General features: G+C 60.1%; 11 protein-coding genes across 11 annotated transcripts; 5 read left to right on the top strand and 6 right to left on the bottom strand.

The window, feature by feature from the left end:
- Window positions 1-2,221: 2,221 nt before the first annotated feature.
- On the bottom strand, window positions 2,222-3,779 carry A1Q1_07704 (uncharacterized protein; the record flags this gene model as incomplete). Its single annotated transcript, XM_014326716.1, has 4 exons — window positions 2,222-2,403; window positions 2,449-2,602; window positions 2,668-3,294; window positions 3,348-3,779. 4 exons carry the CDS (start codon window positions 3,777-3,779, stop codon window positions 2,222-2,224), a joined length of 1,395 nt encoding a protein of 464 aa, XP_014182191.1.
- A 651-nt stretch (window positions 3,780-4,430) lies between these two features.
- On the top strand, window positions 4,431-5,395 carry A1Q1_07703 (uncharacterized protein; the record flags this gene model as incomplete). The annotated part of the gene is made up of 4 exons (XM_014326715.1): window positions 4,431-4,433; window positions 4,491-4,505; window positions 4,925-5,018; window positions 5,133-5,395. The coding sequence occupies 4 exons, from the start codon at window positions 4,431-4,433 to the stop codon at window positions 5,393-5,395; spliced, it is 375 nt and encodes a 124-aa protein (XP_014182190.1).
- A 593-nt stretch (window positions 5,396-5,988) lies between these two features.
- On the top strand, window positions 5,989-8,817 carry A1Q1_07702 (endoplasmic reticulum protein; the record flags this gene model as incomplete). The annotated part of the gene is made up of 5 exons (XM_014326714.1): window positions 5,989-6,324; window positions 6,381-6,779; window positions 6,931-6,988; window positions 7,055-8,406; window positions 8,464-8,817. 5 exons carry the CDS (start codon window positions 5,989-5,991, stop codon window positions 8,815-8,817), a joined length of 2,499 nt encoding a protein of 832 aa, XP_014182189.1.
- An 872-nt stretch (window positions 8,818-9,689) lies between these two features.
- A1Q1_07701 (3,4 dihydroxy-2-butanone-4-phosphate synthase) lies at window positions 9,690-10,762 on the top strand (the record flags this gene model as incomplete). The annotated part of the gene is made up of 3 exons (XM_014326713.1): window positions 9,690-9,898; window positions 10,089-10,390; window positions 10,566-10,762. 3 exons carry the CDS (start codon window positions 9,690-9,692, stop codon window positions 10,760-10,762), a joined length of 708 nt encoding a protein of 235 aa, XP_014182188.1.
- A 936-nt stretch (window positions 10,763-11,698) lies between these two features.
- On the bottom strand, window positions 11,699-13,515 carry A1Q1_07700 (uncharacterized protein; the record flags this gene model as incomplete). The annotated part of the gene is made up of 2 exons (XM_014326712.1): window positions 11,699-13,314; window positions 13,371-13,515. 2 exons carry the CDS (start codon window positions 13,513-13,515, stop codon window positions 11,699-11,701), a joined length of 1,761 nt encoding a protein of 586 aa, XP_014182187.1.
- A 276-nt stretch (window positions 13,516-13,791) lies between these two features.
- Window positions 13,792-17,043, top strand: A1Q1_07699 (response to unfolded-protein; the record flags this gene model as incomplete). Its single annotated transcript, XM_014326711.1, has 12 exons — window positions 13,792-13,833; window positions 13,932-14,256; window positions 14,341-14,465; window positions 14,508-14,660; window positions 14,707-14,771; window positions 14,847-15,016; window positions 15,073-15,166; window positions 15,304-15,857; window positions 16,001-16,113; window positions 16,236-16,285; window positions 16,337-16,444; window positions 16,695-17,043. 12 exons carry the CDS (start codon window positions 13,792-13,794, stop codon window positions 17,041-17,043), a joined length of 2,148 nt encoding a protein of 715 aa, XP_014182186.1.
- A 300-nt stretch (window positions 17,044-17,343) lies between these two features.
- A1Q1_07698 (uncharacterized protein) lies at window positions 17,344-18,180 on the bottom strand (the record flags this gene model as incomplete). Its single annotated transcript, XM_014326710.1, has 3 exons — window positions 17,344-17,424; window positions 17,475-17,556; window positions 17,612-18,180. 3 exons carry the CDS (start codon window positions 18,178-18,180, stop codon window positions 17,344-17,346), a joined length of 732 nt encoding a protein of 243 aa, XP_014182185.1.
- An 837-nt stretch (window positions 18,181-19,017) lies between these two features.
- A1Q1_07697 (uncharacterized protein) lies at window positions 19,018-20,134 on the bottom strand (the record flags this gene model as incomplete). Its single annotated transcript, XM_014326709.1, has 2 exons — window positions 19,018-20,015; window positions 20,053-20,134. The coding sequence occupies 2 exons, from the start codon at window positions 20,132-20,134 to the stop codon at window positions 19,018-19,020; spliced, it is 1,080 nt and encodes a 359-aa protein (XP_014182184.1).
- Window positions 20,135-20,674: 540 nt separating this feature from the next.
- Window positions 20,675-24,050, top strand: A1Q1_07696 (purine nucleotide biosynthesis-related protein; the record flags this gene model as incomplete). The annotated part of the gene is made up of 8 exons (XM_014326708.1): window positions 20,675-20,965; window positions 21,094-21,328; window positions 21,443-21,593; window positions 21,643-21,726; window positions 21,940-21,986; window positions 22,170-22,296; window positions 22,345-22,919; window positions 22,957-24,050. 8 exons carry the CDS (start codon window positions 20,675-20,677, stop codon window positions 24,048-24,050), a joined length of 2,604 nt encoding a protein of 867 aa, XP_014182183.1.
- Window positions 24,051-24,387: 337 nt separating this feature from the next.
- Window positions 24,388-25,310, bottom strand: A1Q1_07695 (uncharacterized protein; the record flags this gene model as incomplete). The annotated part of the gene is made up of 4 exons (XM_014326707.1): window positions 24,388-24,521; window positions 24,735-24,833; window positions 24,886-24,959; window positions 25,156-25,310. The coding sequence occupies 4 exons, from the start codon at window positions 25,308-25,310 to the stop codon at window positions 24,388-24,390; spliced, it is 462 nt and encodes a 153-aa protein (XP_014182182.1).
- Window positions 25,311-26,766: 1,456 nt separating this feature from the next.
- Window positions 26,767-27,346, bottom strand: A1Q1_07694 (uncharacterized protein; the record flags this gene model as incomplete). The annotated part of the gene is made up of 2 exons (XM_014326706.1): window positions 26,767-27,114; window positions 27,224-27,346. The coding sequence occupies 2 exons, from the start codon at window positions 27,344-27,346 to the stop codon at window positions 26,767-26,769; spliced, it is 471 nt and encodes a 156-aa protein (XP_014182181.1).
- Between the last annotated feature and the right edge of the window lie 283 nt (window positions 27,347-27,629).

The following is a 27,629-nucleotide window of genomic DNA, read 5'->3' as shown; positions in this document are numbered from 1 at the left end:
TTGCTGCGTTAATGAGGCGCTGCGGCGTTTAGCCAAGCAACGTGCAGCACGGTCCAGGTGTGTTTTAGCGTCTTGACGACGGCGCTATGTGACCCTTCTAGGCTGTCGCCATCGCTCGTCAACTTCCGATAGCTTCTTTGCATCATTCCTCTGCGCCTTCTCTCGCTGCCGAGCTCCCCCTCTGTATCTTATGTAGCAGTACGAAAACTCTTGAGTAAGGAACGGCGACGCATGGATACAGTGTGAAGAAGGCGGTGGTAAGCAGGCGTAACTGACCGTTGGGGAGCGGGGACAGAGCCGAGCCAGATGTGCAAGAGGAAGTACGGCATCGGAGGCTCGAAGATAAGGAAGGTTCTTGCAGTGGGAGTCACTCAATGGTGATCGGGAGCGGTGCAAGGGCAGTGATTCCCGCACTGAGCTGCTTTCCTTGCCGTCTATTGCGATTCCTGCAGTAGTTCCATCTCTCCTGCATGGATCCTGTAAGGAATGCAAGGCTTCCGCGGTGACACGGTGCAGAAATTGAACGCATGTCGTCGAAACGTCGTGCAGCGTGGAGGGCACACCAAAGACGAACCGTTACGAAACACGCTAGACTAAGGACTTCGGGAGTCTGCCGTCGCCTTCTGTGCCTGGTTTCAGCATCTTCCTCTGCCCTCATGCCTGACGATGCCGCCCATGTGCCCTGCGAAGCCCTGGGGCAGCTGCCCCGTCATTTTAGGGATGCCGCTTCCTTACGGTGTGGCTTGGACTACCCTTCGACGCGATGCGCGTTGTGAGATGCATGGTGCGTCACCATGCGCACAGTGACACTTGAGCTGTAGACCTGGCTTCCGTTGCAGGGCGCTGAGCAGGATATGCTTAACTCAAGTTCCAGGAAGCTACTCTACGACTGGAGACCCTCAGAGTCCGAGCGGCATTCCATTCTGGGTGCTCTCGAAGCCTGACATGGCTTGGAATGTGGGGATAAATACAGAGGTGTAGGCTAGCAAAGCCTGGCGCAGGCTAAGCACAAGCCACAAAGCACTAGCCGCAGCTGCCTAGACAGTGTTCCGGGAAGAACGTGGGTCGCAGAGCAGACAGTGCATTCAGAGATCCTTGGTCAGTGTAGACACGGCGAACACGTGAGGACATTGCACAGCAGCGAGAGAGCAGGAGAAGCAAGGCCTTCATGGAAGGCCAACTTCCTCATATGGCTGCCCGGCATCTGCGCGAGACAAGATTACCAGACGAAACGATCACATTTCGGGGTGAGATCTAGGCATTGGAAAGAGTCAAAGATGAGGGAGTCTCGCAATCTACCATAGGTGCAAGTCGGCGCCGTCGGAGCTCAAGGCAGGCAGCGCTTGAGTAAACATGGGCGAGAAGCAAAGGAGAAGGTTCGCAGCGGCAGGGGAACCTATGCATTAAAGCTCGGCGCCCTCAGTCGTAAACTGCCTCCATGTCTGCACTCACATTTGCTGATGACGTTGATTTCTAGATGGGCCTTCACATCAGAGTATGAGCACCGGTCTTGTGACGTGCGCATAGCTTGCCAAGCACTGTTCTGCCTCCCCAAATAAGTTCCTCCGTACGTCGGTTATGACCATTCGTCTGTGGCAATGGATGTGCCGTCCACGACTGGCACTCCGACGCATTCAACCGTCTTGTGAGAGACGCAAAGGAATTTTCACCAATTTCATGTCTCCACTCATGTTCGCAGTGCCGACGGTAACGAGATCGACAGTCACAAGCTTTCAGTCCCCGATATCAGCAGAACACTCTTGTGGTGAGCTCATTAAAGCTGCTTGAAGAATCCCGCGCTTGGAACTTCCTCGACTCGACCTCTCGTTTCTTAAGCAGCGAAAGAATCTCGGCTCGGCTCGTGCTGGGATGGTTGTCTCTCCATCGATGACTGCCCAGTGGCTCAGCCCATTTACCTTGTCCCCGACGCCTTGCACACGTGGTCTCTACTTGTTACTGCGAGGCAGGCAAGTGGCAAGGTGATATTAGATGAGCCGACTTGCGAAGGTCTAGGGTAGCTTAAGCTGTCAGAGAACGAAAGCGCTGAAGAGACGTTCACTTATCGCCCCATTGAGGCCCAGCCCCTTGAGAATGCGCCCGCCGCGAGGACAGCGCCGGGTGCCCCCTTCCTGCCAACAGATGCGCTCCAAGTGCGCTATGGTAGGCATGAAAAGTAGTGCATGAACCCAACGTAACTGGACAACCCATGATCTCTAACACCTTACTTGCGAGCAAGGGCAGCGGCGAGCACCTCGGGCTGCTCGCGCTGCAGGCCGCCGTCGCTCTGCCTCGCCGAAAGGGGGCAGACGCTCATCTCCGTCCAACCCTCCCACACACGCTCAACGCCCTCCAGACTGGACGGGTCGTCGATCGCCAGAAGCCAGATGGCATCGTAGCCGCCGGCTGCTTGTCAGCTCTGATTCTGTACTCTCGTAGCTGTCAACTCACCTCCCGGAACACCACCGCCGAGGACACCAGGCAGCTTGGAGCACTCGTCTAGCAGGCGCGTCTGCTCCTTCGGCTCGATTGGAACACCAGATGCAAGGCTCATGTCGCGCATACCCTTGCGCACGCCCTCGATCGCGCCGCGGATATGCTTCAGCTGGGCGTTGATCGGGCTGAAGTCATCGAGCTGTCTGTCAGTTGTATCCATCATTCCTAACTCACATTAGCGACCTCCTGGCCAATAGCAGCCTGGAGCGTCTCGGTGTATCCGGGCTCGTTCTCGAGCTGCGCGAGGCCGCGAAGCGCCTCCTCGAGCGCCTTGTTCGCGGCGTCCTGGACGGTCCACATGCGCAGCGCCTCCTCGCTCTTCTCCTTGCGCCACTTGAGCACCTGGCCGACAAAGGACGGCGTGTCCGTGCCGGCGTCGACGTCGGCGAGCATCAACCGCAGCCCACGGGGCAGACGGAACGGCCGCGTCTCCTGGTCCCACATGCCCGAGACGATGTCGAGGAGAGATGCAGTGCCCGTGAACATGGGCTCGAGCACCGACGGCGAGAACCGGCGGTACACGTGCGTTCCGTATACGGCGGAGGCGACGTCGAAGCCGCTGCCGACCTTGCCCTGCGCAGCACAGTGGGCTGCCTGCGCCAGAGCGTGGATAGTGTCCTGACCCGTGGGCAGAACGGCAAGGCCAAGGTGGAGCAGAAGCGCAGCGACAAGCGACGTAACGAGCGCAGCGCTAGAGCCGAGACCAGTCTTGTTCGTCTTGCCCAGCGGTCGCGGGAGCGGGGTGAAGCGCTCCAGCTTGTCGAGCGACGACACCTTCAGCGGGAGCCCCGCGGCGGCGAGCTAAGGTCAGCCAAGGTCTGAAGGGGAGAGACATGGAGATACAGTGGACGCACCTGCTCGCGCTGAGAGTAAAAGTCGTTGTCGGCGAACACAACAATGTCGAGACCCTTCTCGAGAACAGCTGACAGCTCGCTGGCACGCCCCTCGCGCTCGAGCCTCTGCGCCGCGTACTCGAGTGTCGTCTGGAGAGTCGTTTGGACGAACTTGTTGCGCTCGTCTCCCGCGGCCTGCAGATCGAGCTTCCCGTTGGCGACCTTGGCGGCGTACTTCCAGACGCTGGCGTCGGCGGGGAACTGGCCGGCACGCACGCTGACGATTCCAGCCTGTCCGGGGGCGACGGAGCAGTAGAACCGTGACGACGTAGCAACGACGAGACCGGTGTACAGCCTGTCCAGGACAAGGTATCCGCCAGCAAGCAGCACCTTGCCCGGAGCCGAGACTATCGTCTGCTCGCCCGTCGTTGTTGGTGTCGTCCCCGCGCTCATTGTCTGTTGTGGTGGTGATCGGGCGAGAAAGTCGAGGTGGAGGTCGGCTCATGGCACGATCTGGCTCGCGTACTCGTGCCTGGGCCGGACGCGAGCGGAGTCCGGGGTTACTCCGTGCTGATCGATAACGGCCTTCGCCGATCAGTCCAAGCCACCAAGTTGGATAGCCCAGCGCAGCCTCAGCCCTATCTTAGCAGGCGAAGGTAGTCAAACAGCAATGCATCTAAAACAACATTAAGCACGGTGAATGCACATGAGCGTCAAGCATGCTGTACAGGGAGAGCTGTGTACATGGTGAGAGAAAGAAGAGGGCCTGCCGCTGTGTTCTACGAGTTGGATGGAATTGCTGGTGATCCGCGACCTCTATGCAACTCGTTACACCTTTCCTCAGCCATACTCTTCGACTGCGTGTGGAGATCGCGGTCCGGTTGTGCATGCCAGACTCTCACGTAGGTGGACGAAAATGTAGAGTCGGCCCAAAATTTCGTCTTCATCGGACTTTAGCGGGATTTCGACAATCGCCGAAAAGCGTCCGCCGCCACATTGGAGTGATTCAGGGTCCACGCTGGGTGCGGCTCGCTCTGCCTGGTTTCGACGGTTGGAAGGCAGCATCGAGTGTCCATCCGTCAAGGTCAACCCCACATCTCAAAAATGGTGCGTAGCGACGACGACGGCAGCGGCATGCCCGGAGAGGACTGAGCTGACGACCAGGCGCCTACTCAGAAGGTTAGTCGGAATCTCGATCGAATCGATGTCGCGCGCGCAGAGTCTTGAAATGTCGGATGTTGGAAGTTGGAAGGATTTTGGAGGGCGAAGTGCTGGAGGATTGAGGACGACAGACGACGACGAGGGTGCTGCGGACATGCTGGGACGACGAATGCTGGAGAAAGAGCGAGAGAAGAGCGTGCGAGGACGGGGTGTGGGCTTGGAAAGGATGGACCGGAAGTGGACGTGGACAGAGTCGGGGCAAGGGGAATGTTGAGCGCCGACTGCTCAGGCGGCGTCACCTGCTCGTTCTCTTTGTCCTGCGCTGGCTGCGTGCGTTTGGGGGCACGCGTGGAGCGTTCGGAGCCTGGAATCAGACGACATGCGCGCGACATCGACCGGGACATCGAATTTCTTGGACAGCATTGCTGACCCCTTAGACCCGCAAGCAGCGTTCGGCGCTTCAGGACGTCGTCACCCGCGAGTACACCATCAACATCCACAAGCGTACTCACGACCTCTCCTTCAAGAAGAGTGCGTATTAGAATGGGAGCAGGCGGCCGCGCAAGATTACGTCTGGAAACAGCTGTTGATCCTTCGCTCCGACCTCTCGCTGGTTTTTCAATTGCGTTCGCTAACCATTCACAGAGGCCCCCAAGTCGGTCAAGGCCGTCAAGGAGTTCGCCGAGAAGGCCATGGGCGTCAAGGACGTCCGCATCTCGCCCGGCCTCAACCAGGCCCTCTGGTCGCGTGGTGTCCGTTCGCCTCCCCGCCGCATCCGTGTCCGTCTCGAGCGTAAGCGTAACGACGACGAGGGTGCCAAGGAGAAGCTCTACGTTGTCGCCTCGGTCGTTGAGGGCGTCACCTCCTTCAAGGGCCTCGAGACCGTTGTTGTCGAGGGCGACGAGTAAACGTTGGGATTCTGTTGGGAGACTTGACGGGGGTGATATAGGCTGTAGCCCAGCGTCATGACATTCCATTCAGCCGTGTACCTGTTACCCGTGCAGCAATAGACTGCTGCCGTTTCTATGATGATAGAGTCTCGCTGCTGGCGGAGTTTTGCTGCAATGCTGCATGTTGAGAGAGAGCCGTGTGTTTGGTTCGGGCGTGCTTGTGCAGTGAGCGGTGGGCGGTGAGCGCCATGCTGTCAGTGTAACCAGCAGGTCTGCGTTAAAATTGGAGTTCTTGAGACCGCACGCCGCGGGCTGGCCGCAGAAGGACGGAGAGATTAGCCGCCGCCTCCACTCACCGCCGGTCTGCCCAGCACGTCCAGCCGGGCCTATGGCGCCTATGACGATGGCGCCGATCGTGAGACCGACGGTCTTCCTCGCTATATCTATCGTGTTCGCATCGTCTATCGTCTATCCACATCTTCTCAAACTCACGCACACACACACACACCTTTGCGCATACTTCTCATCCGCTAACAAGTCAACGCACAGCGGCTGTATCTCCCTTCGCCATCGTCAACACCACCACTTCCACCCTCGCCACTTCAACAACAATGCCTGCCGTCACCATCGTCGGCGCCACGGGCCTGACGGGCTCGCAGGCGCTGTCCTTCCTCCTCGCGTCTCCGCAGAACTTCTTCGTCAAGGCGATTACGCGCCGTGCCGCTCCGCAGCCGACGTCGCCTCCCGCGGCCCCGGGGGCCAAGTATGAGAACGACGTCGTGCACGATCTCTGGACGGTGGAGAAGGTTGTGAACGAGGGAGATGTCTATGTTTCCTGCTTGGGAACGACGCGTGCGCAGGCCGGAGGAGCGGACAAGCAGGTCCTCATTGACCGTGACTTGAACATCTCGCTCGCCGATAAGGCCAAGGCTCAGGGAGCCCAGACTGTGAGTAGTCCTTTCCCTTCGCTACACACCAGCACATTGTAGCCAGAGGAACGCAGGAAGGAGTGGCAGCTGTCGATCTTACTTGCACTGTAGCTGACGTCCAGATGATCCTCGTCTCCTCGACCGGCGCCAACTCCAAATCCTGGTTCGCGTACCCGCGCATGAAGGGCGAGCTGGAGGACCACGTCGTCGGACTCAACTTCCCCAACACGATCATCATCCGCCCCGGCGTGCTGCTCCACGACGGTAACCGGCCCGACCAGCGTACCGCCGAGAGCGTCATGGTCACTGCGATCCGGGGGCTGCGCTCCATCGGTGTCCCTACAACGAGCCTCGGCGTTGAGACCAAGACCGTCGGAGAAGCCATTGCCCAGCTTGCCGCGAAGCCGCCAGCGGGCGTCAGTTACCTGTACGACGCGGACCTGGAGAAGCTCGCGAAGGAGTACAGGGACGGCGTCAGTGCCAAGCTCTAGGTGGGCGGTTAGAGAGAACGGAGGTGTAGTGCGGTTGAGTGCCAGTGTAGAGACAATGTGCGAGAGAAGCACACTAGGGTATCCCATGCATATGCTTTTGAATCTAAGATCCTCCTGTCCGTCTGTTCTACAGTTTGAGAAACATTTTATACAAGTGTGGGTCAGCTATGAAGGAAACAAGCTTGCACACGGTGCGCAGTGCGCACTCTGCGGACGGCTTCGGTGCGCCCGCGCTTCGCTTTGCGTCGGGCGCTTAGTCGACGCGAATGCTCGAGTACAGCCTGCGCACGCCGAAGAACGTCGTGACGAAGCCAATACTACCACCGACGAGGAACGTGAGCAGCGAGAACAGGAACAGGTACCCAAAATAGAGCACGAGGCTCGTGAAGGAGCCGATGCTGAGGCGCGACGCAAAGTACCAGATACCGTAGAGGAAGACCCAGACGGCGCTGCCGCCGCCGACGAGGAACGAGCGCCAGTGCCACCTGTACTCCTCGGCGCAGAGGACGAAGTACGTCACAAGGAAGGTCACGGTGGCGGTCGTCAGGACGAAGACGAGGAACGTCAGGAACAGGAAGCCGAACGCGTAGTACGCGTGGTTGCCGAAGAGAGACGAGAGGACGAAGTAGAGCTCGACGAATGCCGCGCCGAAGGGCAGGATGCCCGCGATGATCGCACTCTGCACCGGACGCAGGTACCACGGCTGCGGGGGGATCTGGCGCGGGATGCTGTTCACGCGTGTGCTGTTGCTGAAGCCGCCGTGCTTCATGCCGAAGAAGTAGCCCGCAACGCAGAGCGGGACGCTGATGAGGAACCACAGGAGAAGGATCGCGAGGATCGTTCCGAACGGCACGGCACCGGACGCGTGCGCGAAGACGAGCCAAATGTTCAGAACGCCGATCAGCGTGAACACGATTGCCGGGAAGACGGTCGCCGTCATGACGAGGTTTGCCTTCCACGTCTCACCGCCCAGCGTGGCGAACACGCGCGCGGAGACATAACCGCCGACACATCCGAAGAGCATCCAGCAGATGAGCAGGACGGTCGCGAGCGAGCCACGGTTGCTCGGGGACAGGAAGCCGAAGAGCGCAAAGACAAGCGTCACGGCGCACATGAGCACGAGGTGCGCTCCTGTTCCCACAGAAACAGAGAGGAGCATCGGGCGCTCCGGGCTGCGGAACACCTCGCCGTGCACGAGCTTCCAGCCATAGTCCTCCTGCACGTCCTCGGCGAGGTCGATCGCGTTGTACCGGTGAATGTCCTTCGAGATAGTGCGGAAGAGGACCATGGTGACCATGAAGCACAGGAAGCCCGCAATCACAAGCGAGTTGATAAGCGAGAACCAGTGGATCTTGGGGAAATACACGTGCAGGTAGCTGTCCCAGCGGACACCCCAGGCCTTGTCGCTCTCGCGGAACTTGACCGAGTATGTGTAGTAGAACTCATTGTCTGCGTCCTCGTTGAGCGCGAGGCGGTCGACCTCAGATCGGTAGCAGTTCGGGCTGTCCTCGCCGGCGACCATCGAGTCAACGGACCGCGGGTGCACAACGACGCCGACGACGCGCACGTACTCGTCGCTCCGCTTGTGGTAGTCGATATAGATGTCGTAGTGGTTGTTCAGGAAGGTCTTCTGTGATCCGCCCGTGTACGTGATGACCTCACCGAGCGCGAAGCCCTGCGCGTCGAGGAAGATCTCCTGTGTCTGCGGGTCGCGCATCATTTCCGCACTCGGAAGGCCATCAATGATCAGGCTGACGCCATAGTCCTCCTCAATGCGCTCGTTGATGAACTTGGCGTCGTCTTTCGGCACCTTGGACTTGCAGAGCGTCGCACAGCTCTGGTCCTCGAGCATCTTGATGTTGAACGCGCTCGAAAGGATGCGGTCACCGAACAGAATGCTGCCAAGCGACTCGGCCTGCTGCACTGGTCCGCCTTGCGGCTGGCAGAAGTGGAACCGCTCATCGTAGTAGTCGAGCGAGATCAGCGATCGCAACGTCGTGTTCAGCTTGGGCGTCAGTGAGTTGACGTAGACCGGCACATCCTCTCCCGGCTTGTAGTCGTGCGGCGCGCTGCCGGGGAGGTAGAACGCGGACGCGGGTGCCGCGGCGGCGACCAGCGCGGTGACGGCGGCTAGTAAACGCATGGGGGGGGTGGGTGACGGCGTGCGTGCGCCGGAGACGAGGGGTGGTGGTGATGGGCGGAAGGGTGGTGGTGGTGAATGAATGAGCGATGGTGAGTTGGAGGAAGGGGAGTGTCCAGGGTAGTCGGTCGGTTGACCAACTATGATAAGGGGAGGTGGCTCGAATTCGTGGAAGTTAGGTTGAAGGGGATGTTGCACGTCCTAGGCAAGGCTGAGTTGTCATGTTTCAGCTGGGACTGTGAGCCTGCCACGGCGCGTCTTCCGGCCATGCGGAATGGTGCGGTGGAGGCGCAAAGGAAGGCACACGGGGTGCATACGTAAGGGCTTCGCCAGCGCCAGCCCTGGCCGTTTGCATGCATCGTACGCTGACATGTTCCAACCTCTGGAGGGACTTGACAGATAGGCGTGTCAGACTTATGAGGGGCCTACGTCTACCGCTCGCCAAAAGGTGCCTGTGGATTAGGCCCCCGTTGCACGTGCCCACTTTCAAGCCCTAGCACACGCCGACTCGACAAGGGAGTGCTGGTCGGGGACCACCGACAAGTTCCGGCGCAGGCCCGGCACGGCCGTCGAGGAACGGCGGCCATCACCATACCCGAGAAAAGTTGGGTCATGGGCTCCAGTCGATAACATTCTCCACCCTCTTATCCGGCTTTCGGCTCCTCACCTCCTTTCCCGTTTCCCCCTTACATTACCACCCTCCTCCCTCCCTCCTCCTCCTCTTCCTCCTCTCCTCTCTTCAAGCGTTCACCATGTCTGCCCCGACCAGAGTCGCCAACCCGCCCGTTGAGGTCCCGGTCCCTTTCAAGTTCGACCCCATCGAGGAGGCCATCGCCGCCATCAAGAATGGCGAGTTCGTCGCCGTCATGGACGACGAGGACCGCGAGAACGAGGCCGACCTCATCTGCTCTGCCGCCAAGGTTACTACGGAGGGAATGGCGTGGTTTGTCAAGTGGACTAGGTGAGTTGTCATCCTCGCATCCGGTGGACCGGACTTGCGGAGTCCGAAGTGTTTCGGAGTCGTGTGCCTCCTCCTCATGTCTTCCTTGCTCCTTCTGTTCACCCCCAAGAGCTCTCCGATGACTTGGAGAATACCAGGACGACCCCGCTCTATCAACAGCAATGCCCAGAGTTGATTGCTGACCAAGCAGCGGCTATGTCTGTCTCTCGACGACGCAGAAGCGTCTGACGGAGCTGAACCTTACGCCTCTACTTTCGCCTGCCGGCGCCAACGAGGACGCCAAGGGCACTGCTTACCACCTCACGATTGACGCGAACGCCGCCAAGCACCCCGTGCACACCGGCATCTCGGCGCACGACCGCGCCCTCTGCTCCCGACTCGTCGCCGAGGGTGCTCCTGCCGACGACTTCACCCGCCCCGGACACATCATGACGCTTCGCTACACCCCTGGCGGTGTCAGGAACCGTACCGGACATACGGAGGCTGCTGTTGGTGAGTAGAGGCTAGCGAGCGCAGCGAGTTGGCCGAGACAACCGCCGGGCAGGGCACAGCGAACCTTGTCGCCCAACTCGAAAAGGAACTTGAGTAGTCTCTGTGTTTGCTCTGCTTAGCCTGCGCCGAACCCGCTCTACTGCTGTGAATTCCATGAACGCTAGCTGACCTCCAGACCTGTGCTACCTCGCCGACCTGCCGCCCGCGGGCCTGCTGTGCGAGCTTGTGCACCCGACCGACCCCGCCGGATCGATGGCGCGCCGAGACGACTCGTGGAAGTTTGCGCGCGAGTGGGGCCTCAAGGTCATCTCGATCGCGGACCTGCAGGCGTACCTCAACTCGGAGAAGGGCGCCAAGGTCCCGACGGCTTAAGCTGTGAGGCTAATGGCCTAGCCGTGGGACTTAGAGTGCCGACGACGATTAGAGACGGCTGCGCTCGCATTGCCCCAGTCACGGAGATGAACGAGGCATCCCTGGCAACCCCACGACACACTGCCCACGACGAACGAAAGAGAAGGAGAAACTTAGAAACGTCTTGTATCCAACGACAACACAGCATACCCCCACCACTCCCGCGGAGAGAGGAGAGAGAGCGGAAGGAAGCAGCAAGCTAGGACCGAAACGAGCGAAACGAGGATGAGGGCTCCAGCATATATCCGTATCATTCGCATCTGCATGGAAACTGGCATTCTTGAACACGAAGTGCGAAGCGCGCGGCGCGTAGCGCTGAGTGGACTCTGAACTGAACACTGACTTTCACTTCACCCCCAGAAATCACATACCGAAAACCCCGGCACTCAGCTACTCAGACAGCTCAGCAAACTCGACATGGCAATCTGGCCCAGTGACTGATAGTACTGATAGCCGAACGCGGTACAGCGGCGCGGCGCCGTGCGGTGCGGTGTGGGACGACTGACACACGCCTGGGACGGCTGACTCAGACGTGCAGGAAATACACCGCTACGCGCGCATAAGCGCGGCAGACTCGCTAATCGGGCGAGGCTCCGATTCGCCGGGAATGTTGGAGCCCCATGCGCCCTGTGTTGTGAGGCGTTTTCGGTGGTTAGCGAATGGCGCCGGACCACGATTTCTCGGCCTCGCGGACCCTTGTGTTCAGTTGGCCAGCTCTGCAGCTCATGCTTTGCTTCCCCGGTGGCTGTTCGGTGAGCTCACATGTCGCCGGTCATTTCCGCCCGGCCTTCACCCATGGACGCCGCCTCGCCCTTCGGGCTCGACGGCTCGGCGTTCCAGTGCCATGCAATACATGAGATGTGCCTATTTGAATGAAATTTGGGTTGGGGGGTCTATCTACTCGGCATCCTGCTCGCGGGGCTGGCGGGGCTTGCGGCGGTCACCTCCCGTCTTCTCGCCCTCGCCCTCAGCGTTAGGCGCATCGCGCCTGCGGCTGGCATAGTCGCGGCCAAAGGTGCGCTGTCCGTCCTCCCCCCTCGGTCCATTGTTGCGGGGGCGGAACGACCTGTTGCGGGCCTGGACGCCCTGCTCGCGCTGCTGCGCCAGCCGGTCGAGGGACGGGGGCATGTTGTAGCCGAGGCTCTGGGCCTCCTCGACGACGAGGCGCCAGCGCTTGTCGTCCGTACGGACGCACTTGAACGCGAGCTCGAGGTAGACGCTGCGCGGGGGCGTGACGCCCTGCGCCTTCATCTTCTCGAGGAAGAAGAAGGCGTCCTCGAACGGCACCTGCGTCAGGCAGAGGTGGATCAGCGCCTCGTACGTCTCGGCGTTGGGCTTGAGGCCGGCCGACGTCAGCTCGTTCAGCACTGTGTCGCCCAGCACGCGGTGGCCGGCCTTCTCGCAGGCACGGATCACGAGGTTGAACGTGTCCACGTCGGGCTTGACGCCGAGCGACTCGGCGGCGAGCTGCGTGGCGCGCGCACGCTGCAGGTCGCCAATGTTCACCGACGCGGCGATCACGGCGTTCAGCGCCGCAACGTCCACGGGCTCGTTGTTCTGGGCCATGTCCTCGAGCTCGTAGAAGGCCTGGTCGACGACGTGCTCAGAGTCGAGCACCTTGACCAGCGGCTGGACAGTGCGGAGCAGGGGCACGACGCCCGCAGCGCGCATCTTGCCCGGAAGGCGGAGGGCCTCGGGCACACGGCCCTCGTTGCACATAGCCTCGAGGACTGGCGCAAAGTGGTGCTCCTGCGGCTTGACCTTGATGTTTGCGAGCTCGCCGAGGGCGGCGGTCGCAATGTCGGTGCGGCCCTCGCGACCGGCCACGGCGAGGATGGCGAGCAGCAGTCCCTCGTCGGGAGCGTAGGCGTGGTTCTCGACGACGCGATTCCAGGCCGCCTCCACACCCTCGAGGTACTGCGCGTCCGCCGAGGCGGTCAGGATCTGCACCCAGTTCTGGGTCGGGAGGTTCAGGCCAGAGTGCATGGACTCGGCGCGCTGGGCGAACTGCAGGGCGAGCCGCGGCTGGCCCCACATGCACGCAAAGTAGATCAGCTGGTTCAGCACATGGCGGCCGGGGAACTGGTTGCCCTGCATCGTCTCGCCGACGAGGAGAAGCTGCTGCTCGAACGAGCTGCCCGCGGCTCGCGAGAGCGCGTGCAGGCCGCCCGTCGTCGGCGTGTACCCGCGCTTCTCCATGTAGTGGAGCACCGAGGGGAGGATTTCCGGGTAGTCGACAGCAATCCACAGCAACTCCTCGAACGCTCCGGCGCCGAGATCGATCTTGCCCGCCTCCGCATCCCGCAGCGCCGCCTTCGTGATCTCAATCGCGAGATCGTTGCCACGGCGGTCCTTTCCGTACTGCTTCGCCGCGCTGAGAATCTCCATATACGCTCGCGCGGACGGCTTCTGTCCCTCCGCCTTGAACTTGGCGAGCTGGCGCAGCAGCTTTGGCAGCTCGGATGGCGGCGCCCGGTTACGGTTCGTGCGAGGCTGGGTCGAGCCTTCGCCGTCTGCATGTTAGCTATGAATGGGTGTTGTCCATTGAAAAGAGCTAGACAAGACTCACCCTGCACACGCGTGCCGCTGAAGTCGGGTCCGGCGGAGGAAGGAGCAGTTTCCGTCGAGAGGGCGCGGATGCCGAGGGCGCGCGGCGCCGCCGGAACGGACCGGCGCACAAGAGGCTGCACGAGGAGGTGAGCCCGCTGCGCCATTTTCAGGTAGTCGGCTGTCGGTCGAGTCGGCGAGTCGCGTCGAACGGTCCAACCTCTGTGTTGTAGTAGTAGAGGGCTCAAAGTTCGGAGACACCGGAGCAAGTCTACGGAGGTGCACCCATCGCCTGACCTGGAAAATCCCAGCCCAGGAACATGAAAATCAACGGAAGCTTTTTTCAACCATCACTACCTGCTCACCAGAAGTGGAGGTCGAGTCTGGGGAAGCACATTGTGTCAACAAATCTCTCATCTAGCTTCGAAACTCGTATACCCAGTATGAGCGCTGACGGATACACCGAGGAGGAACGTGCGGCAGCGGTAAGCTAGATCTGACAGGTTATGAGCTGACAGCGCAGTGGGCAGCGGTACGTTCTCCGGCTTGGATTAATCGATCGCCACTCGAGCTAACCCGACAGTATTACGCCCAGCAGGGCTATGATGAGGCTACGATTGCCCAGATGATGGGAGGGTCGTACGGAGCCGGCGCTTCGTCTTCCTCTGCGGCGGGTCCGTCCACCGGAACGGTACCCGGGTACGACAAAGATGGATACAAGATCAAAACAACGATCCCGGAGTCGGCGCAGAACGCACCCCTGCTGGATGCCGACCTGTTGAAGACGACGTACATGAAGCCGATCAAGCCCGACGACCCGAAGAAGTCTGGAGGAAGCAGCAGCAGTAGCAATCCGAACAAGATCAAGTACAACACTCCCGGGAAGCGAGAAACCGTTGTGCGCAAGGGTAGCGGACGAGTGTGGGAGGACGCTACGCTGCTGGAGTGGGATCCCAGTGAGTTCATATTGCGCACCTGAACTGACTCATCAGAGTGGTACCGGTTGTTTGTCGGTGACGTGTCGAACGATGTGAGCGAGCGTACGCTGGACGAGGCGTTCAACAAGTATCCGTCGTACTGCAAGTGCAAGGTTGTGCGCGATCGTCTCAGTCAGAAGGTGAGCTAAGCGCCTTGTGCTGAGAGCTTACGGCAGGCGAAGTACGGTTTCATTGCCTTCAAGGACCCGGAGGATTTCCTGCGCGCTTGGAAGGAGATGGACGGCAAATACGTCGGCAACCGCCCGATTCGCCTCACCAAGATCAAGGAGGACAAGTACGGAACGACGTCCAAGCAGACGATCAGCGCCCGAAAGGTAGGTAGTCACTGTCCAGTCTGTGAGGAATGCTGACATCGTGCAGGCCAAGGAGCTGGACAAGCTGCGGCGCAACAGGGGCAAGCCTCTGGACGGTCGCCCGACGCCGTGGTAGACGATGCAGTTGTACAGATTAGATCATCCATAGAAGTAACCCTTAGTCCTTGCGAAATGCATGTAAGGAAGGAATTGCACAGCCACTGGGGTCTCGAGGGCCGAACCTGGACTCGCCATTCTTGTCGGCGTCGACCGCGTTCGCACAAGGCCGGTGGCCGGCGGTGATGCAAGCAGAGCGACGTACGAGGGCGGCTGGCTAGTAGAGAGTGGTGCCATCGCCATCGGCCGTGTCGCACCCAGTATGACGAAAGCGGTGAGGACAGAGACGCTGACGTGTAAAACGAGGAGAGCCAAGGTACGGGTGGGGTGGAGGGTGATAACGGGTCAATCAAGACGCGAGTCGAGGCTGGCTGGGCAGGTGGCCACATGGCCACTCTGGTCCCTGAACCGTAAGTGTCTCTGCTGGCTGCTCCGAGTTTGCCGCCACCAACGAGCCTAACCAGGCGGACCTGACACGGCGCTCATTCCCCGCCGCCGTACGACCTCAGATGTGTTATTGTCAACTCACCTGATCCATCACTCCAAGACCCAAATCTACTCATCGCACCCACCACTACTACACCGACGCGCGCTGCTCTGCTGTAGCGACACCACTCGCCATCCTCGGCCCCGCCAATTTTGAAAGCAAGTCTTTCCCAACAAGCTACGCTGGCAAACACCTGGCACCACCTCGCTTGGCCCCCAATCACCTCCCCCCTCCTCCTTTAACCTTCCTACCGCCTCCCCTCCCGCCTTCTACTCTCACCATGCCCGCTACTTCCTCCTTCAAGACTCCGTCTTCGCCTGCGCGTGCGCGTTCCGTCTCCCAGCCTCTCCGCGAAGGCGTCGACGACGTCTACCGTCACATCGGGGAAGCTAATTCGCCTCGCAACTCGTTCCAGCGCTCCATCTCCTCGCACCCTACCGTTGGCGCCCATGGTCGCAGGGATTCCAACTCCGGCCCTCTCCAGGCTCCCAAGACCGGCCGCACCCGTTCAGGATCCCTCGTCACCGTTACTGAGGTCGGCGGCGACGAGCCCGACAACGTCAACGACAGGCTTGGCATTACGAACCACAACGCTGCTTGGGTCAACGCTCCTGGTGAGTACCAACGTGACATCTGCCAAGCGACTCCGCAGTTTCGCTGCGCTTATCGACGCGGCAGTTCCTTTCGACAGTAGCCACTGCAGACTCTAGAAGCAGATGATCTGCTCACTTGCTCGCGCGTTGTAAGCTGACATCAGGTGCATGGGTTATCCACCCCGTGCTTATCCTTGGTGCCAAGGTACTGATCGATGCTATCCCCGGTATGACGCAGGACGTGTCGTGGACGATTGTGAACCTCGGATACATGGCTGTGAGTGACTCCTGCTGACGTTGGGCTCGAGGTCGTCGATGACGGCGTCGCTCACTCCTCGTGTCGCCGCCGACTGACCCGCGCTAACACACGTTCTTGCGAAGCGTTGCTGACTTCCTCAGCTGTCGTTCCTCATGTTCCACCACGTCACCGGTATCCCCTTCGAGTCGAAGTGAGTGCCTCGCTGAAAGGCTGCGACGAGATCATGCTAACCTCATCACAGCATGTCGACGGGAGGAGCCTACGACGACCTGACGCTGTGGGAGCAGATTGACCAGGGTGCTCAGTATACGCCTGCGAAGAAGTGGCTCACGAGTGTGCCGATCGGACTGTGAGTAACTCATTGCTGGTTAACGGGACGGTCGCCGGGCCGCGCGCTGCGCGCTGTGATTCGGGCCTGCCCAGCCTATGCGGCCATTTGACGGCCGAAGGGTGGTGGCGCCGCTGTTCCTTGCGACGAGCTAAAGAGCTGGCATGCTGGCGCGGAGCAACGCTTCGCTTGCAGCCTCGACGTAAGGCGCGGGGAGCTAGAGCTGCTGGATCTCCATCAGTTGTGGGGCAACTAGCTCGTTCGCTTGCAGGCTCAAGGCTCGCGAGGGCGGCTCGCGGGCTCGCGCGACCGGTCCACGTCCAAAATCTACCGGTTGGTCCGATCTCCATCCAACTACGGCCCCAAGCCAACCGGACCGGACAACCGAGGCAATCGACACCAACACTGAACCAACACTGACATGCAGTTTCCTCATCTCAACGCACTACACGCGGTACGACTACACGCTGTTTGCGCTCAACTTTGCCGCGCTCATCTTCGTCCTCTTCCCGAAGCTGCCCCTGCTGCACCGCCTGCGCTTCCACTTCCTCAACTTTGATGGCGGGCCCACGCCCGCCCCGTCGCGTCCTGCCTCGCCCGGTCCGAGCAAGCAGCAATAACGCTGCGGTCCATGGGGAACGGCGTAAGTGGCTGAGAATTGAACGACTAGGCCACGGTGGAAATTCTCGTCCTTCCGATTGACAGCTCTTTAGATATCTCTCATGCACATGTGGAACTTGTGGGACGGTTCACTGCTGCTTGGTTGATGATTTTACATATAAACTTCTTTAATACTACACGCATTCTATAAGCGAAAGAAAAAACAGGATATACGGATGGACTCTGCACTTCATGGTGCAACCGGGAGTCGATGCTGAAGAGAAGGAAGAGGGAAGGAAGACGCAAGGAGAGGCAAGGATTTAGGCGATGGTACACCCATCCTTGTCCTCGCCCTTGCGCCTGCTCGCCTCCTTCTTCGCGACCATCTCGGCGTATCGGACCTGATTCTGTCAGCTACAACGAAGAGAGGTATCCAGCTGTGCCAACTAACCTCGTCGGCTTTGGTGAGCAGGCCCTTCTCCTTCCTCGCCGCGAGTGCCTTCTCGCGCGACTTCTCCTGGTCCGCAACTCGTCTAGGTGTCAACATCGGTTCTTGCGTTCGATCATGCGCGCGGAGGCGGGACGCACTTCTCGGCCTTGGTCTTGACGAAGGGCACTTTCACATTGCCTCCTGCGCGCTTCATGGCAGCCGCGGCGGCAGCGGCGCGGGCATCGAGCTGTTCTCCCGCCGACGCTTGCGTCCCTGCTGGGATCGCGGCCGGCTGCTTGGGTGGCGTCGGCTTCGAGGCAACAGAGCTCCTGGCCGAGACAGAAGGGACGGAGACGGAGGGCATCTTGCCCCCCAGGCCGAGGAGGCGCGAGCCCGCCGTCTTGGCACCTGGGCGAGTGGCGGGGACGGGGTCCGGCTTGCAGTCGTGCTCCTTCTGATGCCTGTGCGAGGGGCAGAAGTTGTGCCGACAGCTCTCGCAGCGCATCTCGACAATGAGCGACTTGGAGCACCCCCTACGCCAGCACACCTTGCCCTGCGCCTTCTTCTGCCGCAGGACCGCCTTCTTCCGCGCCGCGCCGCCTTCCATCGACTCGCACCCCGCGGCAATGTGCCGCTCGACCGCCTCGTTGGGATCCAACCGGCCGCCGGGAGGATAGGGGACGACCTCGTTGCACATTGGGCATTGGGGCGCGATGCGGTCCACCATGCTCGGCGGCAGCGGGGCGGTGCATTGGTGCACGGAGGGGAGGAAGTGGGGCTGGCAGAAGGGCAGCTTGCACGCCGGACACGAGAAGGGGAGGAAGTCGTTCAGGTTGCAGTCCGGGTGGTTGCACGTCGTGCCCAGGAAGAAGAGCTCGTCCCGGGACGAGGATGCTGATGAGTTGGACATGGCTGGTGTCGTTGTATCGATGCTGGTGGTATAGACGACGGTGATGGGTGACGGTGGGGTTGGTATGAGTCGTCGACGGTCGATGGTTGATGGTCGATGTTATTGTCGAACAAGAGTGATCGAGGAATGAATTATTGCTAGACGCAAAAGTCGATGAGGTCAGATCTCTGATTACTCACTTCAAAGCCTGGCTTCTGGATGGCCGCCGGGGAACGCGACGCGAGGATGGAAGGCACTCGATGGTCGTCGGCGCACGATGACGCGTTGTTGCTGCTTATCAAGCGCCTGCCGCCGCCGTCGTGGACAGGGACTGGCTGGCCGCGTCCGACGACAGTTGGGTGGCAAATCAACCCAGCGGAAGCAAATTTTGCTTGGCACTGGCAGCCGGCTTACTGGACCAGGGACGGGCTGCGTCACGCCGGAGGCCATGCATGGAGGTGACTGCTTTGGATGGCGACAACGTAAACCTGCAGCCCCGATCGCGTGAGAGTACGCACACGATCGGAAACGCACACAGGCACACCGAGGCTGACTCTCAGACGAGGCTCAGGCTGACAGAGCCGCCTATCTTATCTCTCTCGGTCTCCGCACGTGACTACATTCACTTTGCATCTCTTTGCTTTACTATGAAGGTTTGACTACCACAGGTTTGCTTTAGTTTGTCTTGATCTTGCCCAGAGTCGGGGTCGCCTTGGCGAGAGCGCGCTGGCGGCCGAGCTCCTTAATGCCCCAGAAGAGGGCGAACGAGCCTCCCGGGCCAAGCAGGGCAGTCGCAGCGGCGAACGGAAGCGCAGAGGCGATGAAACCGCCAATGCCAGCGCCGTACCCGAAGAGCACAGTGAAGGTGCTGAGAAGAAAGACGGCAGCCATGTCAATGGCGAAAAGAACGTGAGCACCGTGCGACAACGTCAAAGTGTCCTTGGGCTGGTCGAGGAGGAAGACCTCGCGGAGGTTGATCTGGCCGGCCGCGATACCCTTAACGAGCTCGTGGTTGCTGCGGGCCGAGGCAAAGACCAGGAGAGCAGTCAGGAGTACGGTGGGGATGTAGCGGTTGCGCGTCCACGAGAAGAGGGGCGGGAGAATAATGTTCAGCGCGAGCACGTAGAGAGGGAACGGCTGCCAGATACTGAGTGCTGGGTACGCAAACTTCTCGACCTGCATGTACAGCGTCGGGATAGCCATTCCAAGGGTGAGAGCGATGTAGGTCGACCAGATGTACTTCGCCTCGGGGACGCGGGCCTTGAGCTCTTCGATGTCACCGGCGTCGTTACCAAGGCGGCGACCAGACCATGAAATGAACGCACGCTGAAGCGGGAGCGCAAACCCGGCAGTGTATCGCTGGCCGAGGAGGACGAAGAAGCTCGCAGCGCGCGAGATCAGTCCGCTGATGCCTTTGTTTGCACGGTGAACGTTGCGGAAGCTTTCAAAGGTCGCAATCGCAACGGCAGTCATGAACAGAGGTCCAAAGGTGTTAAGCAGCACCGCGGGAGGCTTGGGCCCGTTCGCGCCCGAATCGAAAATCAAGTTGATCGTGCACAGCATCTGGTTCAAGTAGCGTCCCAGCCAGGGGTAGGACTGCATGCCGGGATGCGCGAAGCAGGCGTCGGTTGTCAGCAGGTCCTTGGCCTTGGACAGAGCAGGCCCGAAAAGAGCTGTTTGTCAGCTGGTGCTTGCATCCTCTAAGCTCACCAAGCTTAAACAACGCCGTGATCTCGACCCCGGCGAGTGCCAGGTACACGAGTGCTGCGAATGCTCCTGCGAATGCGCCCATGGTTGTTTGTATACGGAGAGTCAACAAAGGAGAAACGCAATGGCGCCGGCGCTGTTTATGAATGCACCTGTTGGACGGATACTCGTTAAGCGGGGTGACTACTAGCGCGTCGCTGGCCGGGTTGGCCCCATGACAGGCAACGTTAGTGGGAGGCTACGCGCGGCTACCGCGTTAATGAAGCGTTAGGTCAGCGCACTTGGCCGCGCCGCCCGAAGCATCGCGCGGGTCGAGGCACATGACCGGTGGGCACGGAGTTCATCAGCGCGCGGGACCCTCACTAGCCCGTTTCGGCAGGCTCGGCCAAATGATAAGATCGAACTGCTCTTCGTGGGTTCCACCTGCCCAACATTCCCTGCAGGCACTCCCGGGTTCTGATGTCTGCACGGCGGGGTTAGTACGCTGCAGATGTTCTGTGAGGTTGAGGTTACGGAAGGATCGGCGTTCCAAGTCCGTGGGCGCTACTCTATCAGGACAACACGATCGGATGTCGGCAACGTCCGAACACAGGCACGCGGTCATGGCACGCGACGATGACTCAACATGTTGACTCAACGCCTTCCTCGCACTGTGCGTCGCATTACCAAGACAGACCAGATCGTCGAACACATCCGTATTCTGCTCATCATACGACAACTCTGCACAGTACCGCTGCCTTCAACTGTGACCTCAGCAAGGATGGCACCGCCGGCGACCCCCAACTCTGCAGACTTCCCGAACCCCGTCCGCGCTTCTGCCGCGACCCTCAAGCTTCTCGAGGATCTACATGCCAAGTCTCTCGAGCAGGAGGCCGGCACTGATCTGATGACAGTCCCGAAGGAACAGTTCAAGCAGGTGCTCAGCGATAAGTTCGTCGCACTAGATCAGAACAAGTGCCAATTCGTCTACCAACTGTTGAAAGCTACAAGGGCACGGACCGTCGTTGAGGTAGCTGAAGGCCTCGTCATGCAAGCTGACCACAGGCTGGAACGTCATACGGTGTCTCGACTATCTACCTTGCGCTCGCGGTCCTCGACAATACCGGCGGAGAGGGTACCGTGATCGCGACAGAGCATGAGCCGGAGAAGGCTGCTCAGGCTCGCAAGTACTGGGCGCAATGTGAGGAAGATATTGAAAAAGTTATCGATCTGAGGGAAGGCGACCTGCTCGAGACCCTCAAGACGCTTCCCGGAGAGGTTGACCTGCTGTTGCTGGACAGTGAGTACCGGGTGCTTCAGGCAGCTCCATAACGACCTTGCAAAGATGGAGCCGTCTCTGTTGAGTAAACCTCTGCCCATGTAATCCGTCGCCTGACCGCTAACACAATGTCAGTCTGGGCGCCCATGGCCTTCCCCACACTCAAGCTTGTTGAGCCCAACTTCCGCCCGGGCTCGGTTATCATCCTCGACAACTCGATCAAGTCTGCCAAGCGTTACGAGGACCTGCTCAAGTACATTCGTGGCAACAAGGCGTACCAGTCGCTGTGTGTTCCCTACTACGCCGGCCTCGAGTTCATTACGTACAACCCGTAGTCGCGGACGAGTCGAATCTGAAGTGCTAGAGCGTGGCTGGTTGAGCGGAGAAGACGGAGCAATGTCGCTGCGGAATCGGGCTCTGTGCGCCGCCAGCCCGCAGGGGTGCTGCCTGCGGGCGTCTACAGAGGGCCCGGAGCCCCCATAACGGGCTGCGGGAATCAATAGGAATGCTCCCCAGTCGCTAACCTCTCGCATGCGCTCCGACTCCTGTTGGCTGATACTCTGCGTCCCTGAGCACCAGCAATCTCGAAGAGCTTGAAAGCCGCAAAATCGTGCTTTGACATGTTTGATAAGAGCCACACGTAATAGTTTTCAGCAAAATCATCGGATGACGGTGACGCGTGAGCTTCCGAGCAGGGGTTGATCGGTTAAGTCGATTTGAGAAGGTCCGAAAAGTTGGCAAGTTTGTCGCCTTTTGACTCCAAGGTCATTTTGGATTCAATCCACACACCCCACACCCACAATGTCGTCTGGATCCGCGCCTATCGGTGTGTCCTGCTACTCGGCTTTGAGCTAACGGACAGCCCTCCTGTCGGTCTACGACAAGACCAACCTCCTTCCCTTCGCGAAGGAGCTCAAGGCTCTCGGATTCCGCCTCCTCGGCTCCGGCGGCACGGCCAAGCTGATCCGTGAGAACGGCATCGAGATCGAGTGAGTTCGACCAGGTCCGAAGGCCTCGAACAGTAGCTGAAACCGCAGCGATGTCTCGTCTATCACCAACGCCCCCGAGATCCTCGGCGGCCGTGTCAAGACGCTCCACCCCGCTGTCCACGGTGGTATCCTCTCGCGCAACATTGACTCTGACCTGAAGGACCTTGCCGACAACAAGATTGACCAGATCTCGATCGTTGTCTGCAACCTGTACCCCTTCGTCCTCCAGACCCAGAAGCCGGACTGCACCATTGCTGGCGCTGTTGAGGAGATCGACATTGGTGGTGTCACTCTCCTCCGTGCTGCGGCCAAGAACCACGACCGGACTTCGATCGTCTGCTCCCCCGATGACTACGACGCCGTCATCAAGGAGATCAAGGCTGAGGGCCAGGTCTCCGCCGCTACCCGCCGTGGTCTTGCCCTCAAGGCCTTCGAGCAGACCACTGCCTACGACGGTGCCATCTCCGACTACTTCCGCAAGCAGTACGCTTCGGTCGACTCTGAGCCCGAGCTCAAGGCTGCCGCTGGTGTCGGATACCAGCGCCTCCCCCTCCGCTACGGTGCCAACCCCCACCAGAAGCCTGCCCAGGCTTTCGTCACCGAGGGCGAGCTGCCCATCAAGAGTAAGCTTCCCTCGTCCGACTAATAAGCTGACCCCAGTCCTCTCGGGATCGCCCGGCTACATCAACCTCCTCGACGCCCTGAACTCGTGGGCTCTCGTCAAGGAGCTCGCTGCTGGCCTCAACCTCCCCGCTGCTGCTTCGTTCAAGCACGTTTCCCCCGCCGGTGCCGCCGTCGGCGTTCCCCTCTCTGACGTCGAGGCCAAGGTCTTCGGCGTTGACGACCTGAAGGAGCTCTCCCCCCTTGCCAACGCCTACGCTCGTGCCCGTGGTGCCGACCGCATGTCGTCGTTCGGTGACTTCCTTGCCCTTTCGCACAAGGTCGACGTCCCCACCGCCAAGATCATCTCGCGTGAGGTCTCTGACGGTGTCATTGCCCCCGACTACGAGCCCGAGGCTCTTGAGATCCTCAAGAAGAAGAAGGGTGGAAAGTACTGCGTCCTCCAGATGGACGCGGACTACGTCCCTGCCGACATTGAGACTCGCCAGGTCTACGGTGTCTCGCTCCAGCAGCGCCGCAACGACGTCACCATCGACAAGTCGCTCTTCACCAACCTCGTTACCAAGGCCAAGGACCTCCCCGAGTCCGCCGTCACCGACCTGATCGTCGCCACCCTCGCGCTCAAGTACACCCAGTCCAACTCGGTGTGCTACGCGCTCAACGGTGCCGTCATCGGCCTCGGTGCCGGCCAGCAGAGCCGTATCCACTGCACCCGTCTCGCCGGCGACAAGGCGGACAACTGGTGGCTGCGCCACCACCCCCGCGTCCTCGCCCTTCCGTTCAAGAAGGGCACGAAGCGTGCCGACAAGTCGAACGCCATCGACCTCTTTGTCACTGGCGAGGCCTTCCGCGCCTCCCCCTCCGAGCGCGCCCAGTGGGAGTCGCTCTTCGAGGAGGTCCCCGAGCCCCTCTCGGAGCAGGAGCGCGAGGAGCACATGGCCAAGCTCAAGGGTGTTGCTTGTGCCTCGGACGCCTTCTTCCCCTTCCCCGACAACGTCCACCGCGCCCGCCGCTCCGGCGTCCAGTACATTGGCGCCCCCTCCGGATCCATCATGGACGAGGAGTGCGTCAAGGTCGCCGACGAGTACGGCATGACCTACGCCCACACCAACCTCCGTCTCTTCCACCACTAAGCCTCTCCCCTCCCTCTCTTAGTCTCGATCCTCCGCATTCTCTCATCATCTCATTAGCAACTCTCACCTCCCACATCTAAAAGTAAAAAGTGTTCACCCACTATCCCCGTTACAGCGGGTATCAAAATGTAGATCGCAAATGAAAACACATATGCAACCATGATTTCTGACTCGTGGCCAGTGCCGAACATGAAGGGGCAGAGTGAACGATGACGGGACCACAGAGTGGGTTTGCAGCCAAGGCACCATAAGGAGGACAGCAACGGACAGGTGCAGATTATGATAGTATGCATTTGTGAGTACAAGATCAACAGTCGAGGACGAGCGGCTTGCAAACTTAGAGCTCGTCGTGCTTCGGGTCGTCCTTGTACTCGTACTGCTTCGGGTCGCGACGGCCGATGACGTCGACGAGCTCGACCTCGAACGTGAGGTCAGCCTTGGGGGGAATGCGACCAGCGAAGCCACCCTCACCTGCAGGTTAGCTATCGAGTATCATGGGCTAGCTAGGAATGGTGCTCAGCGCCACGCTGTGCTCTTCATTGTCCTCTGAATCAGACAGAGTGCCTCGTGCCGAGATCTAAGACGGGCTGTCGTCGCTGGCACGGCAGGCTCGCACGACAACCTCACTGGGGCAGGGTGATAGTGAGAGTGGAGGTGCGGAGACGCATGATGGGGGTGACTCACCGTAGGCCATCTGGTAGGGGATGAAGAGCGTGCGCTTCTCGCCAACGCACATGTCCTTCAGGCCCTCGTCCCAGCCCTTGATCACCATGCCGGTGCCGACTGTGTGTTAGCTTGTGCGTGAAAGGCCAGCTGCCCTAACAGGTCGACTCACGCGTGAACTCGAGGGGCATGTTGCGGTCGTACGAGTTGTCGAAGACAGAGCCGTCCTTGAACTTGCCGATGTAGCTGGAGGTCAGCTGCTTAACCACTGGGTAGCTGGAAAGACCCTCTACCCGTCTACCCGTCTAACTCATCGCTGCTGGGCTCGCAGGGAACGTCTGAGCCACCAAGAGAAGGCGCAAGCCTGAAGGCTATGCCATCTGTTGGCGGAACAAGCGGACATGGCAAGCCATGACGAGAGGGGAAAGAAGGCACGACTCACTGCATGGCGAGCATGTCGTTCTGCCTCGAGCGAACAGGGCAGTCGTCCGGCTTGTGGTCGACAGTGATCTTGACGCGCGGCTCCTTGGTCTTGGGCTTCTGGGCGCCCATGACGGCGGACGCGAGCGCGAGAACAGTGACGAGGGTGCGGAGCATGATGCAGTCAGTGGGTGGGTGAGTCAGAAGTGAAAGGAAGGTGAGCTGGAAGATCTGAAAGTCGGGGAAGGTGACGAGACAAAGTTCGCCGCGATCGACGGTGCTGCGCTGGCCAACACGTCCCCGGCAAGGGACGAGCGGCCCGCTCCCAGGTTTCATGTAGTGCGTCAGCCCGCGCGTCGGTGGTGCCTGGTCAGACCTCCACCTCCAAGCGATCTCCCACGCATGCATGTCTGGCTACTCTCCCACGAAGGCAGCTCCGGAGGCATAGACGATCACGTGCGTTGCAGCCCTTGCTGACCGATGTATGATGAGCCGGATGGGCCAATCACGGCGAGGCATGTGGGAGAATACTGGCCAGCAGATCAGGGGCGGACGGGTCACTGATGCTGGCGCAGACGCTGTTGTCGGGATCTCCGCCGCCGAGAACTCGGGTGTTGTTCAAGGTGGGGGAGAGAGAAATTGGGAACAGCAACGGAAAGAACGAGAGACATAGGCGGGCCAGAAAAGAAGCTGGTGAGGCTTGGCGACTGCGAGATCAAGCCCCCGTCCGTGCGCAGAAGACGCCTCAGAAGCGACATGGAAGGCGTTTGAAAGTTCTGCATGCTGGCTCACATTCCGTTCGCAATACACAGGGCCTGTTGCTTGGACGTTCCGGGCACTTCGGGCACGCGGACACCGATGAGCACACGCATGCAACGCCTTGCGGACGTGCGCCGTAGCCTGTGGGCGTTTCCTTCGGAAGAGGCCGCTGCCTCGTTACAGAGCGCGGAGTGCAGTGGGTGAACGGATAGATTGCCCTCAAGAGGTAGCTCCTTTTCGCATTCACAGCGGTACAGGCGCGGAGCCTCCCGAAGGGAGAAATGGGAGGTAAGCTGACCGTGCGCTCGCGACGCCGCAGGGACACAGGCAGATCCTTGAGAAATGCCTCTCCTCCCCCGCGTCACATGTGGATGGCCCGAACAAGGCAAACAATAGAGGACGGGAGGAATGAGTAGCAATCTGCGTGGCGCCCACTTCGAGGCGCAGAGCGATGAAGGGGCCGGGGCCAGATGGTAATCGCCTTGGCCATGATCAATCACACTAGCCCGGGATAGCTCGCAGGTTTGTTGGGGATGGATAGAGCACCTGTGATGAGCGATCTTTGCCACCGTCAGACTGAGGGGGGCCGACGGGAACAGCGGTGCACTTGAGTGCAGCCCTAGAACAGCTGTTGACTGCTCATCTCAGCTCCAACGGAAGAGTGCATGAATGACTAGTGACCCCACCATACACCATTGAGGCGCCACTCGCTCATCGACGAAACTTTTCGGTGCACGGCCTGAACTTGATCGCCAAGCTATCTCCGCAGCAGATGAGATCCGTCAGATGGAGTGGAGATCATCATCCTCTTTGCGTGCTCACCGTGCCCGACAAGGCGAGACTTGCCGTTTGCGTCAGGACGAAGATAAGAAGTTTAATGAATCAATGCAATGATGTCCGTGTTCCCAGCACTAGTACGAAGCGATTGAGACCTTTCGTTGGTGCCATTCTTGTCCGGCGTCTGCTCGTAAGCGTCTCGCACGCTCTCGTGACCAACGTGCCTCTTGCCCTGCTGCCACGGCATGTACCTCAAAGACATCTCAGTGAAGGAGCCTCCGGCGTTCTCTGGCGGGGCATGGCGGGGACGTGGAAGCGACTTTGCCCGCTTGGCCGGGTGGCGGGGTCCCTTGAGGGCAGCAGCAGCCGGAATATCCCCAGTGAGACACTCGGTACCTGAGCTTGAGCACCTGCGCTCTCGGGCATGCTGAACACCTTGGGCAAACTGCCGCCATCTTGAAGATCCAGGTCATTGAGTGAACGTCAGCAGCTGCAGGGTGTCCGCCGGCAGATCTTTCAACTAGGGCAGGCACCTGGGAGTCAGGGGGTCCTACCAGGCGTCCCGAAGATGCACTGCCATGCGCCCAGCGACCTGAAATCGCACCTCGACCGACAAGGTTCTGGGCGCCAGTTCCGAACGTTCGTTGATCGTGGACCGCAAGCCCCGGGCCGCCCATCCTGTTTGGTCGCGGTCTGGTTGGGTACCAACGACGTCGCCGGGTGTAGGCGGCAAACGCGTATCTCGCTGGTTACGAACTCGAGCTGACGAGGTGCACAGCATCAGGCTCGTGTCGACAACGGCTGCGGCCACCCGATCTGGGAACCCTGGACAAGTGGGTCGAGGGCGCAGAGAGCTTTGGAAGTCACGAGCAACACAGGCGGCTGAGTTGCAGGACGTGTTTGACACTAACGGCTGTTGGGAACGCAGGGATGAGGGGGTCCTTGAGGAGGTGAGCAGGG

Source organism: Trichosporon asahii (genome assembly GCF_000293215.1).
Source record: "Trichosporon asahii var. asahii CBS 2479 unplaced genomic scaffold scaffold00017, whole genome shotgun sequence".
Taxonomy (NCBI): domain Eukaryota; kingdom Fungi; phylum Basidiomycota; class Tremellomycetes; order Trichosporonales; family Trichosporonaceae; genus Trichosporon; species Trichosporon asahii.
The sequence above is the reverse complement of the archived record's forward strand: the minus strand, read 5'-3'. Positions and strand labels throughout refer to the sequence as shown.